The sequence below is a fragment of the Carcharodon carcharias genome, chromosome 18 (genome assembly GCF_017639515.1).
Source record: "Carcharodon carcharias isolate sCarCar2 chromosome 18, sCarCar2.pri, whole genome shotgun sequence".
In the NCBI taxonomy this organism is placed as follows: domain Eukaryota; kingdom Metazoa; phylum Chordata; class Chondrichthyes; order Lamniformes; family Lamnidae; genus Carcharodon; species Carcharodon carcharias.
In genome coordinates, this window is record NC_054484.1 from 85582022 (window position 1) to 85595545 (window position 13524).

A 13524-nucleotide genomic window follows, 5' to 3' on the forward strand; every position below is an offset into this window, starting at 1 on the left:
TGAAAGTCTGCCTGATTCTATCTTTACAATGTTTCACGAGGCGTCCATTTCAATGACAGAAAAAACGTTAGATCTATTTAAACTGTGATTCATTACAAGGTTGTCTGCTTCCACCTATGTTACCATTATGCCATGTTTTTGCCGCTATCTCTTTTAATTTGTCTGCTAGTGGTGGCTGCTTCCCGCTTCTGAGTAAAGCTCTGCACTTTTGTGCTCTTTTCGGCTGAGGCTCCCTGCTTAATGTGGAGGACGGCACTATTTTGAGCTCCCCAAATGGATTTTGTGTCTCGCACAGCATCTTCCACTGCCCAAGCGATTTCCAATGCCCTCTGAAAATCTAAACTTGTTTCAGACAGTAATCTCTCCTGAATTGCATCTTCATTTATACCGCACACGAAACGATCTCTAAGCATATCATTGATAGATGTACCAAACTTGCAATATTCAGTTAATTGTTTCAGACTTGCCACATAACAAGCAACTGTCTGTCCTGGGGCTCTATTCCTTCAGTTAAATTTGAACCATTGCATCGTCACCGACGGCTTGGGCTGGTAACGATTCTTTACGAGGTTCACTAAGTCATCAAAACTTTTAAAATCTGGAGAACCGGGTGCCAACAATTTTTGAATTAATCCATAAGTTTAACTCCCACATGTGGGTAATAGGGTCGCGCGCTCCTTCTCCTCATTCACTTGGAAGAAGAATGCGACATAATGAGACCAGTCCTCTGAGGTTGGATCGAAAGGCTCTAACCAAATTGCAGCAAGTTCTGAGGGGATCGCTTCGACAATCAGGAAGGAAATTTTTCTTTACTTACAACTGCCGTGCGAGGTATGGTCCGATTTCAGTTCTTCTGATTTCCTTTGCTCTTTCCTACTTTTTAACCTCATCCTTTTATGTCTTTTCTTGCTTAATACTCTCATCACCAGTTTATTGGACCCAGTGCCCTGGTTTCTTGGGGCTAAAGGATCCAGGTTACACGCTTGTTTCGGGGTGACCAAGTTGGTACCAAGACAGAGAAATCTGTAGACCGTTCTTAGAAGAAACACATTCTGCTTATTTACAGAAGGAACTCAACAGCTACACTTGTGCGCTAACAACTCAAAACTCTATCTTTACTCTTCAGATTCTAACTCAAGACCACTGACTATAGAGGTAGCCCTGGCTTTTCTGCTATTGGGTACCAAGATCATGTGATCTTACATTATAACGTTTGTCTTAAAGGTATATTACTCATCTGATTACTGCATCCACCATGTTGTAGGCACCAAGAAGGCTGGTCCTGGTGGAATCTTTCCTACATGTTTTCTTTACTTTTTCATGGAATGTGGGTGTCACTGGCAAGGCCAACATTTCTTGCCCATCCCCAATTGTCCTTGAACTGAGTGGTTTGCTAGGCAGTTAAGAGTCAACCATATTACTGTGGAGATGGATTCACATGTAGGCCAGAGTGGATAAGGATGGGCATTAGTGAACCAGTGAGGCTTTTTGATGATAGTTTCATTGCTATTAATGAGACTAGCTTTATATTCCAGATTTATTAATTGAACTTAAATTCCACTGACTATGATTTGAACCCCAGTGCATGAGCCTGGGCCTCCTAATTACTAGCTCAGTGGCTATCCACTACGCCACTGTCTTCCCTCATTGCTCCGGATAAGGGTTTTCAGACTTACCCCATCCTTTAATTTCTCCTACACACAGTCCACCTCCATCTCTCCTTGGAAATGACCTCTTTGCATCCATGGGAAAGCTGATTTTGTATCACCTCTTCATCTGTCGCCCCATCATTCACCTTTGAAATTCTGTCCTCATCCATGATTTCCAGGGCAGCATTTGTCCTTCAAGCCTGTTTTGGCTCCTCAGCACTTGTCACTTCGAGGTGGCAGCACCATTAACCCTTAAAGCTAGGGCCTCAATTCATACAGCAACACCTATTTGATGACCGGCCTTGTAGGCCCATTGACCATTCTAAATTTTATCACCTTGTATCCTTGGGCTCTTGATCTGCTTTCCTACGACCAGCTATTGCAGATGTTAACAAAATGTACATTGGAAAAACAATTTCCATCCTAAGATGCTTTTTACAGAAACAACAACAACTTGCAGTGATATAGTGCCTTTAATGTAGAAAAACATCTCAATGCATTTTAGAGGCATTAGGAAAAATGGATACCATTTCAAAGGAGGAGACATTAAGAGGGTCAGACTGAATGCTTTGTCCAAAAATTGGGTTTTAAGGATAGTCTTGAAGGACTGGACGGTGGTGGAGAGCTGGAGGGTTTAGGGATGTTAACTAATCTATTATAAGCTATTCATTTATTTATATTTCCTATTTAAATTTTTTATTGCCATCTTTATATATGTGCTTTGTGTTTCTATTTTAATTGTAAATAACTCAAAGAAGTTAAAGAATATAAGGAGGTCCTTTGGCCCATTGCCATGCAAGCTCTCAAAATGGAGCTGTGCAAATAGTGTTTCAACTGTAGAAACTCTGGCTTGGAATTTCCAAGGACATTCTTCTGAATGTCCACTGTGACTTTATCCAGGAAACCCTCGAGATGAAAACTCATAGTGGAAATTCCATCCCTTTGTGTTCAATATCCACCAATCTGCTATGGGTGTGATAACAGCATAAAGTTGCACCTAACCTTGTTGGCGAATTAACATAAGGGTAATTATTGATTGTGGGCCAGCCATCTATGACAAAGGGTGGATTATTCAGGAACACTTCCAATAATAGAGAATAAAGTCTTTATCAGATGTGATGAACACGATTAGGATGGTCATTTTAAGGGGTTTAGCATCTTTGAAGGTGGATAAATCTCCAGGGCCAGATGGAACCTATCTCAAGCTGCTGAAGGAAGCAAGGAAAGAAATATCGAAGGGTGTGACCATCCTTTTCCAGTCCTCTCTGGCCACAGGCATGGTACTTTTTTTTAAAAGGGAGAAAGGGATAACCCAAGTAACTACAGGCCAATCAGCCTAACCTTAGTGGTGGGCTACTTATTGGAAAAAAATTCCAAGAGGCAGTGTAAATAGAGAAAATGTACTAGGAAAACAAATGGGACTAAAGGCAGACAAGTCCCCTGGACCTGATGGCCTGCATCCTGGGTTCTTAAAAGAAGTGACTGCAGAGATATTGGTTGTAATCTTCCAAAATACCCTGGATTCTGGACAAGTCTAGCAGATTGTAAAACCGCAAATGTAACACATCTACTCAGGAAAGGAAGGAGACAGAAAGCAGGAAACTACAGGCCAGTTAGTCTAATATCTGTCATTGGGAAAATGCTAGAATTACTGATTAAGGAGGTAGTGGCAGGACATTTAGAAAATCATAACACAATCAGGAACAGTCAACATGGTTTTATGAAAGGAAAATTATGTTTGACAAATTTATTAGAGTACTTTGAGGATGTAACAAGCAGGGTGGATAAAGGGAAACCAATAGATGGTTTTGGATTTTCAAAAGGTTTTCAATAAGGTGCCACATAAAAGGTCACTGCACAAGATGAGAGCTCATGGTGTTGTGGGTAATATATTAACATGGCTAGAGGTTTGGCTAACTAACAGGAATCAGAGAGTCAAGATAAATGGATCGTTTTCAGGTTGGCAAACTAGCTAGTGGAGTGCCACAGGGATCATTGCTGGGACTTCAACTATTTATGATCTATATTAATGACTTGGATGAAGGGGCCAACAGCACTGTTGCCAAATTTGCTGATTATATGAAGATAGGTAGGAAAGCATGTTGTGAGGAGGATACAAAGGGTCTGCAAAGGGATGTAGACAGGTTAAGCGAGTGGACAAAAATTGGCAGTTGGAATATGATGTGGACAAATGTGCAGTTGACCACTTTGGCTGGAAGAATAGAAAAACAGAATATTATTTAAATGGAGAGAGACTGTAGAGTGCTGCAGTACAGAGGGATCTGGGTGTCCTTGTACATGAATCACAAAACATTAAATACAGCAAATGATTAGGAAGGCAAATGGAATGTTGGCTTTATTGTAAGGGGGATGGATAGTAGAAGTAGGGATGCCTTGCTGGAACTGTATAGGGAATTGATAGATTGCACCGAGAGTACTGTGTACAGTTTTGGTCACATTATCTAAGGAAAGATATACTGGCATTGGAAGCAGCTCAGAGAAGACTCACTAGGTTAATTCCTAGAATGAAGGCTTTGTCTTATGAGGAAAGGTTGAGCAGGTTGGATCTATAATCATTGGAGTTTAGAAGAATGAGGGTGATTTTATTGAAGCATCAAAGATTCTGAGGGGCTTGGCAGATGCTGAGAGGATGTTTCCCCTAATGAGGGAATCCAGAACAAAGAAGCACATTTTCAAAATAAGGGGTCTCTCCCATTTAAGATGGCGATAAGGAGGAAATTTTTCTCTCTGAGGGTTGTTAGTCTTTGGAAGTCTCCTCCACAGAGAGCAGTGGAGGCTGGATCATTGAATCTATTCAAGGCTGAGTTAGACAGGTTTTTGAATGACAGGGGAGCCCAGGATTATGGAGGTCAAGGAGGGAAGTAGAGTTGAGGACACATTCAGATCAGTCATGATCTTTTTGAGTGATGGAGCAGGCTCGATGGGCCAAATAGCTTACACCTGCTAATTTGCATGATAATATGACAAATCATCATTTAGAGAGGCACTGATAAAACAAGGAGAGTTATCATGGATTTGTTAAGGGAAGGTCGTGTCTGACTAACTTGCAGAGGTTACAAGAAGAATCAATGAAGGTGGCATGTTTTATGTACTCTGCATGGATTTTAACAAGACTTTTAATAAGAAAATTAAAAACTCTTGGAATCCGAGGGAAAGTGGCAAGTTGGATCTAAACTTGATTCAGTGGCAGGAAGCAAAGGATTACAGTCAAAACATGTTTTGTTACTGGATAGCTGTCTCTATTGGGGTTCCACAGGGCTCAGTACTACATCTCTAACTGTTTGGGTATATATCAATGATTGAGACTTAAATGTAAGGGGCATAATTAAGAAGTTTGCAGATGATAGACATGTAGACTGCAGGAAGATATATCAATAGACCAGTCAGAAGGGAAGAGCAGTGGCAAATGGAATTCAAACCAGAGGAATCTGAAGTAATGCATTTAGGAAGAATAAACAAAACAAGAGAATACACAATAAATGGTAAGACACTGAAAAGTGTAGAGGTACCATGGAGTGTATGTCTGAAGGTTAGCAGGATAACTACATAAAGTGAAGGCTTATGGGTTATTTTCCTTTATAGGCCGAGGCCTAGAACACAAGAGCAGAGAGACTTTATTTGAATTGTATAAGACATTAGTTAGACCACATCTAGAACACTGTGTACAGTCCTGGTCACTGCATTACAGGAAGGATGTAATCAGACTAGGGAGAGTACAAAGCGATTTACCAGGACATTGCCAGGAATGGAGAATTTAGAATTATAGAATGACTGCAGCACAGAAGAAGGCAATTGGGCCCATTGACTCTGTGCTGGATCTCTAGAAGAGTAATTCTCCTCAGCCCTTTCCCCATAGACCTGGAACATTTTTTTTCTCTTCAGGTTCTTAACCAATTCCCTTTTGAAAGCCATGCTTGAATCTACCTCCAATACACTCTCAAGCAGTGCATTCCAGATCCTAACCAAAAAAAATCTTCATGTTGCCTTTGGCTCTTTTGCCATTCTACTTATATACTAGAGTCCTCTGGCTTATGTCACTTCCACCAGTGGGATCAGTCTCTCCCTATCTACTCTGTCCACACTGCTCATGGTTTTGAACACCACTATCAACAGTCCTCTCAGCTTCTCTAATAAGAACAGCCCCAGTTTCTCCAATCTATCTTCATGACTGAAGTACCTCATCCCTGAAACTATCCTCGTGAATCTTTTCTGCACTCTGTCTAAAGCCCGCATATCCTTCGTAAAGTGAATTACCCAGAACTGGATGTAATACTCCAGTTGAGGCCAAAACAGTGTTTTATAAAGGTTTATCATAGCTTCCTTGCTTTTATACTCTATGCCTCTATTTATAAAGCGCAGCATCCCATATCCCTTTTAAACATTTCTCAACCTGCCCTGTCATCGTCAATGATTTATGCACATACACACCCGGGTCCCTCTGCTCCTGCACCCACTTTAGAATTATACCCTTTATTTTATATTGCCTTCCTATGAAAATGAATCACTTCACACATCTCTGCATTGAATTTCATCTGTCGCTTGCCTACCCATTCCACCAGCCTGTATGTCCCTTTGAAGTTTATCACTATTCTCCTCACAATTCACAATACTTCCAAGTTTTGTGTCATCTGCAAATTTTGAAATTTGTGCCCTGTACACCAAAGTCTAGGTCATTAATATGCATCAGGAAAAGCAGTGTTCCTAACTCTGATCCTTGGGTACCCCACTATTAACCTTCCTCCAGTCCAAAAAACAACTGTTCTCAATGCTCTGTTTCCTTTCGTTCAGTCAACTTCGTATCCATGCTACTGCTGCCTCTTTTCTTCCATGGGCCTCATCTTTGCTGACAAGCCTGTAACCTAGCCCTTTGTCAAATGGCATTTGGAAGTCCATGTATATCACAAATTACCCTCATCAGCCCTCTCTGTTACCTCATCAAAAAGCTCCATCAAGTTGATTATAGTGATCTGACTTTAACAAATCCATGTTGGCTTTCCTTAATTAATCTAGGCTTGACCGAATGATTGTTAATTTTGTCCCGGATTATTGTTTCTAAACTGAGGTTTTTTTTGAACAAGGATGTCATAATTTCAATTTTCTAGTCCTCTGGCACCACCCCTGAGTCTAAGGAGAGTTGGAAGATTATGGCCAGTGCCTCTGCAATTTTAAAAAAATTCTTTCATGGAATATGAGCAACACTGGCAAGGCCAGCAATTGCTGCTGATTCCCAGTTGCCCTTGAAGAAGTGGTGGGAATGTTGAGACTAGACAGACTGGATGGGAAGGACATATTTCCCTTATCAGGGAGGTCAATAACCAGGGGGCATAGATTAGAGGGGAGTTGAGTATTTTTTTAACCCAGAGGGTGTTGGGAATTGGAGCTCACTGTCTGAGTGGGTAGAAGAGGCAGAAACTCTCGTTGATTTTAAAAACTTGGGCATGCATGAAGTGCTGGAACCTAAAAGGCAACAGACCAAGGGCTAGCAGCTGGATTTAGAATGAATGACTTTTTTCAGCTGGCATGGGCATGATGGGCTGAATAGCCTCCTTCTGTACTGTGACTCTGGATATGTTTCTAATATCCACCAATAGAAACTGCTGGGAGCCCTTCACAGGGTAGAGGACTCATTGGAGAATCAGTCAAGGCAATGGCCTTTAATTTCCGATCTCTTCTAATCCATCAACAATGAGGCCAATGGTGAGACCTGGGCTAAGATACGATAAGGTAGCCCAAACTAGAGATCAAACATTAAAATAAAAACAAAATACTACCGGTGCTAGAGCTCTGAAATAAAAACAGAAAGTACTGGAAAAGCAGTTCTGGCGGCATCTGTGGAGAGAGAAACAGAGTGAATGTTTTGAGTTTTAATCCACATAGTTTGAAATTTAAACCTGGCAGTTTGCCATTTCAAACAATACTTGGCAGTCACCATCAACAGGAGCATTCTCTTTGGCAATGCCTCTACCAATCAGAATCCACCTGTCAACCAATCAGCACTCTCTTCTCAAACAGTTTAAATATATTATTACCCCCAATATTGGTATTTTCTTGTGAATTGTCCTGATGAGTGCAAGATGAAAAGCTTCGACAAGAATGACTCCTTTTTTTAGCAACACTCAAGTTCTGTACCACCAAAAGGAGGAGTGTGTTCCATTGAGATCGCCAGAACATCTTTGATCCCTAATATAAAAACAGGAAGTGCTGGAAAAGCTCAGCAGGTCTGGCAGCATCTGTGGAGAGAGAAACAGCGTTAACGTTTTGAGTTCAATATGACTCTTCATGTTCAGAAGAAGCGTCATATTGGCTCTCTCCTCATGCAGTATAAATATTTTGTTTCCCCCGATGTTGGCATTTTCTTGCAAACTATCCTGATGAGTGCAAGATAAAAAGCTTTGACAAAAAATGTCATTTTTTCAGCAACACTCACTCCATCAATTAATCCCATATGCTTGTGTTCCCTTGCAGACTGAATATTTGGTCGCAGGTGTTCGCTGGGCATTTTTGGACATGTTGGAGAAAGAAAATGACTGGATGGATATGGAAACCAAGAGCAAAGCTAAAGAAAAGGTACATTTTGCCATATTTTAAAATGGATGGACTAAAGTCTAAAAGTTAGCCACACTGGCGTGGAACCTTACATGATGGGAGGGCAGATAAATCATACAGGCAAGGCCTATGGGAGGACAGATTGAGCGAGGAGTTGGTTTTTACAGTTCACAAGTCTCTATCAGTCATTGAATGTAACCTTCATTATGTTTAGTGGCAAACTGAGGATAGCTACTGTATGTGCAAACATAATTCCAGAAATGTACACCCCAACTTGACCTGTGTGTAACAGTACACACCATGGTGCAGCTACTGTTAGGTGCACTGTAGAAGTTATTTACTGGGAGCTCCTGATAATTCCATTCTGTTGTATTAATTGTCACTAATTTCTTGATTCTTCTTTCCAGGCACATGGAGTTCTTGCCAAGATAGGATATCCCAACTTCATAATGAACGATACCCTCATTACCAACTACCTCAGAAATGTAAAGTAGCTGATTTCCTGTTCAGTCACTCTTGTGTTGTTGCAGTTTGTGTCTCAACCTTCTCTCAGTTACACAATTAACTCAATATGGAAGCAAGGTCTCGGATTCATATTGACTGAGTAAATAAGTAAGGAAGGAAAGAAAGCCTTTGGGAAATTAATGCAATTATTTTTCAATTGCTACATAACTCCGGCTCTTCAAAACTCATATTTCTGTTTCTTGAAGAGTTTGTATTCATTAAGAAGGATATGGTGAACTTTATTATATCAAGCATAAAGCAACAAGATCAGTTATCCCAGCATCAGATTTAAAAGGCAGACAACCATGAACTCAAAGAAAGCTCCAATGTTCAGGGTTTATCCGGTGACCTTTCACTTGCAAAGTGAATCTCTTTCAGAAACCTGGTACTGAGTATTGTGCTGCATTACTAGGGGTTGTAGGTGAGGACTCAACTCTATTTACTCCTTAGTCAGAACAACAATGGTTCCAAGTTGGCATTCCTTCCAATGACCAGCTCCTTCCATGACAATCACACCTTTAACATTCTCCTCTTCAGCCATCGGGGTTCTTGGGAATTCTGGGGGCAGCACTGTGGGAGTGAAGAGCTACCTCGACACCTGTGCATACTCCTTCTCCTCTTCACGGCATTTAGGTACTGAGCATTTCCCTGGCACTGTGAGATGGTAAGTGGCCCCTTAAAACCCCTCTTGGTCTAATTTTCACATGTTCAAATCTCATACGGGTACGCTACCTCAAATCTGGCACCCTTGGGACCGAGGCCTTGCCAGATTCCAGATATTTCCGGATTTCAGGTTGGCGGTTGGGGCTGTGGGCAGTTTGGGTCAAACCAGGTTGGGTGGGGTCAAGGATCGCTTGGAGAGCTGGGCAGAGAAGTAGGGAAACGGGTAACTGGTCTGGAGACACACTGTGCTGATGCAGTGCCTAACCAAATTGTCCAGGTAAGTTTTTTTTTAATTTTACTCAGTTGTAAGTGATGTGTTGGAGATTTTAAAAAATGTCTGCTTTTCAGGCACTGCTGGTTTTTGGGAGCTGGATCTGAGGTACTCTACCTGTTGTTGTAGAAAGATCTTGTATTTACATAACACCTCTCAAGATTCCTCCCAAATCACTTTACAACCAGTGAAGTACTTTGGATATGTAGCCACTGTTGTAATATTGGAAATTTAGCTAATTTAGGTGCAGCAACTCCCACAATTCACACTGAGATAAATGACCAGGACACTGAGGGGTTGGGGGTGAGGGGGGTGGACTCCCCCCTCACCCCCCCCAGGCTCTTCTTCCAATAGTGCCTTGGATCTTTACATCCACCAGAAAGGACAGGTAGGGCCTTGGTTTAAGGTACCTTCCACTCCCTCTGTACTGCGCTGGAGTGTCAGTCTAGAATTTGTGGGGGTTTCTCCTGATCTCCCGTCATTACACTGGCAGAAACCCTGGAGAAACGTTGTCAGCAATTGTTTCCACTGTGTTACTTGGGTTTCCATTATCTGCTGCCAAAGTTACAGTGGGAGATGAGGGGAATCCCTTCACTCTCCCCCTCTATGTTTAAGCCCTGGAGTGGGGCTCAAGCCATGGCCTCCTGACTCCGAGACAAGATCTCTATGAACTGTTAAAGGTTAAAGACAATGGGTCAAAGGTAACTGGGTCCACCCCGATGAACAGTTTCATTGGTGGACCCCAGGACTCAGCATGATGTTGCTTCCGTTCAAATAAACCGGAGATGGATAATCCCAACTATTGGAATTCTGTTCAAATACCCAGTATTTTCACCCAAACCAGTCACATGACTGGATACTTTGCCTATTCTTTTTTAATCTCTGTATCCTGGAGACTGTATTTAAGACCATAAGATCTAGAAGCAGAAGTAGGCTATTCAGCCCATCGAGTCTGCTCCACCATTCAATGAGATCGTGGCTGATCTGATAATCCTCAACTCCACTTTCCTGCCTTTTCCCTCATACCCCTTGATTCTCTTATTGTCTGATTTCTATTTATCCTGATCCCACCTTTCCCATGTGGGCTGTTATAATTTCTCCCCGTATTTTAACCAGCAGTATGTCAAAAGCAACATTCACAACCAGTGCGAAGGCAGCTCAGTTCACTGAAGCTTGCTGTGATTCCCAGCAGATACAGCCCCTCAAAACTTATCCGACGGGAGCAGGGAACACTATAGGAGCTGTCATGTTTTGTTGTTCGGAGGTCTTGACTCACTTTGTCCCTTGCCCACAGCTGACTGTTTTGAAGAACGACTACTTTGAAAATGTGCTTCAGTCCCTCAAATTCTTTGCCCAGGCGGATTTTGCGCACTTACGGAGGCATGTTTTGAAGACAGAGTGAGTGTGTAAATGCTGCTAGTCTGTTTGTCTCCTGATATTCCTGCCAGTCCAAACAAAGCCCACCAACCTGATGAAATGATGCTGTGCAAAGTTAGTGCATGCAGGCTGTGACCCGACAATCCTCAGATTCCAGACCTCACGCGAAAACCAGGATCATGCCCACTGGGGAACTCCAACATGGACCCCCTTGGAATGTGGAGGATTGGGGCGAGGCACCTTGTTTGACACTTGTTTGACTCTCAGGTACCTGCTTGAGCAGGGTTACCACAGGGTCAGAGCTAATATCCAGTGAAACGATGGGCACACTCTTTGGCCTCCTCACAAAAGGAGACTGAGGTAACAAACATCTTTATAATATTTTTTAAATGTCCCCACCTGTGAGTGTCCCTGAGCCCTTGAGTCAGACAGTAAGCCCATTTAGGAAGGTGAAGATGCTGTTCCTTGGAGTTAATTGATCTTGACCCTGGTAAACTACTCCATTCAGCTGCATGCTGTTGTGTCACTGTGATACACTGCATCTTGTCTGAAAATAGGCAGAGGCGATTATACTCAAAATATTAATGACTGTGCTCGAAAAAGAGATTCCCCATTTACAGAGGGTCTTAGCTCATCTCTCAACATCTCATTCAGCGAGAGCTACTGAGCTACTTTCAAATGCAGAGAATGTGGTACCTAATCTGATCATGTCCTTTTTGTACAGGTGGTACACCAGTCCCATCACAGTTAACGCCTTCTACTCACCAACTACTAACCAGATCCGTGAGTATTTTGTTTTCAGTTTTTTGTTGAACGAAGCTGCATTTTTTATTGGCTTCTGTTGAGTCAAGATGTAACAACAAAATGTGCACCGGTTTGTGTTAAATGCAGTCGGACTGTAGTGACCTTTGCCTCCTGTCAGGACAGTTCCTTCAGTCACTGGGCTTCACATTGCCTTGCAGGAAGACTAGTTGTTTCCATGGGTACCTCATAGGAATTGTTGGGTGAAAACAGACCAAGGGCCAATAGTTCTCCTCCCACCATCCTGAGGCAGCATGGGTGTTGGTGAAAAAGAAAAGGCTTACATTTATGTAGAGCCTTCTTCGGCCTTGGGATGTTCCAAAGTGATTTACAGCCAATAAAATACTTTCTTTAAATGTAGTCACTGTTATGTCATAGGAAATCCAGCTGCTAGTTTATGCACAGCAAGCCCCTGCAAACAGCGATGACCAGACAATGTTTTACTTATTAATTGAAAGGTAAATATTGGTCCCAGGATACTGGGGAGAACTCCACGCTCCTTTAAAGATAGTATCTTTCCAGAGCAGACAGGTCTTGGTTTAACGTATTATTAACACCTCTGAAAGTATTGATCTCTCTCAATGCTGTACCTTGGATTGTCAGCCTGGATAATGAGCTCATGTCTCTGGAGAGGGACTTGAAGCCACAACCTTCTAACTCAAGGAGCAAGAGTGCTACCTACTGAGTCATGGCTGATACAGTGTTGAAGCTGAAGTCTCTCTTTATTGGGCTGAAGGATTGCCGAATGGTTCCAGCTCCCTGTGCAGACCAGTCAAACAATTTCCGATCTGGTGACGGGGACAGTTCAGTAACCGGTTACATTGTCACCGAGCCCATGTTCTGTAGGTGCTTCATTGGAGAAAATTCAGACAAAATTGGCTGTCCAGCCTAAAGAGGGAGATATCAGAAGTGGTGACGAAAGGCATGCTCAAAGAAATGGGTTTTAAGGAGCGTCTTAAAGGAGGAGAGAGAGAGGTGGAGAAATGAAGAGTGTCGATAGGGTAAAGGGTTAACAGAAGGAGCACCTGATACTGATGTCACTACTGACATAACTATGATGCAATGTCACATGACTAAGAGACTGCGGTCTGGTGGGAAGCAGAAGTATAACCTCGTGTAGAGTATTGAGATGTCTTTAGGTCTGTAAATAAACAAGAATGGTTTTTATGAATAACGGTCTATGGCAGCACTCTTAAGGTAATGGGAAAACCCTAAAGAAACCCCATCTAGCTCCTGAAATCAAGATGAAACCAAATTCCAGAACTTGGGTGGAGGCAGCTGAAGACATGCCTCCAGAGGTGGCAGAAGAAGTTGGGAAAAGCATAAGAGGTTAGAGGCAGAGGAACCATGAGGCCTTGGAGGGTTATAGAGCCAGAGAGTCTTGATGGGACAGGAAGCCATTTGGCCCATCGAGGCTATGCATCTTTCTCTCTCTCTGTAGAGCAATTCAGCCAGTCCCATTCCCCCACTCTATCCCTGTAGCCCTGCAAGTTTATTTCCCTCAATTTCCTTTTGAAATCATTGATCATCTCCACTTCCACCAACCTCGTGGGCAGTGAGTGCCAGGTCATTACCACTCGCTTTATAAAGAAGTTCTTCCTCCCATCCCCCATCCCCCTGTATCATTTGCCCCAATCCTTAAAACCTTGTCCGTTAGCCTTTGTACCATCAGCTAATGGAAACAACTTTTCT

At 42.4% G+C, this 13524-nt stretch overlaps 1 protein-coding gene across 2 annotated transcripts in view; it reads left to right on the forward strand.

The window, feature by feature from the left end:
- Positions 1-13524, forward strand: part of phex (phosphate regulating endopeptidase homolog, X-linked) — a 167684-nt gene that overhangs the window by 122935 nt on the left and 31225 nt on the right. For both annotated transcript variants that reach the window (XM_041211476.1, XM_041211477.1), the window contains exons 12-15: positions 8136-8237; positions 8624-8701; positions 10949-11052; positions 11756-11814. In XM_041211476.1, the coding sequence (XP_041067410.1) occupies positions 8136-8237; positions 8624-8701; positions 10949-11052; positions 11756-11814 (343 nt within the window). The remainder of the gene's footprint in view (positions 1-8135; positions 8238-8623; positions 8702-10948; positions 11053-11755; positions 11815-13524) is intronic.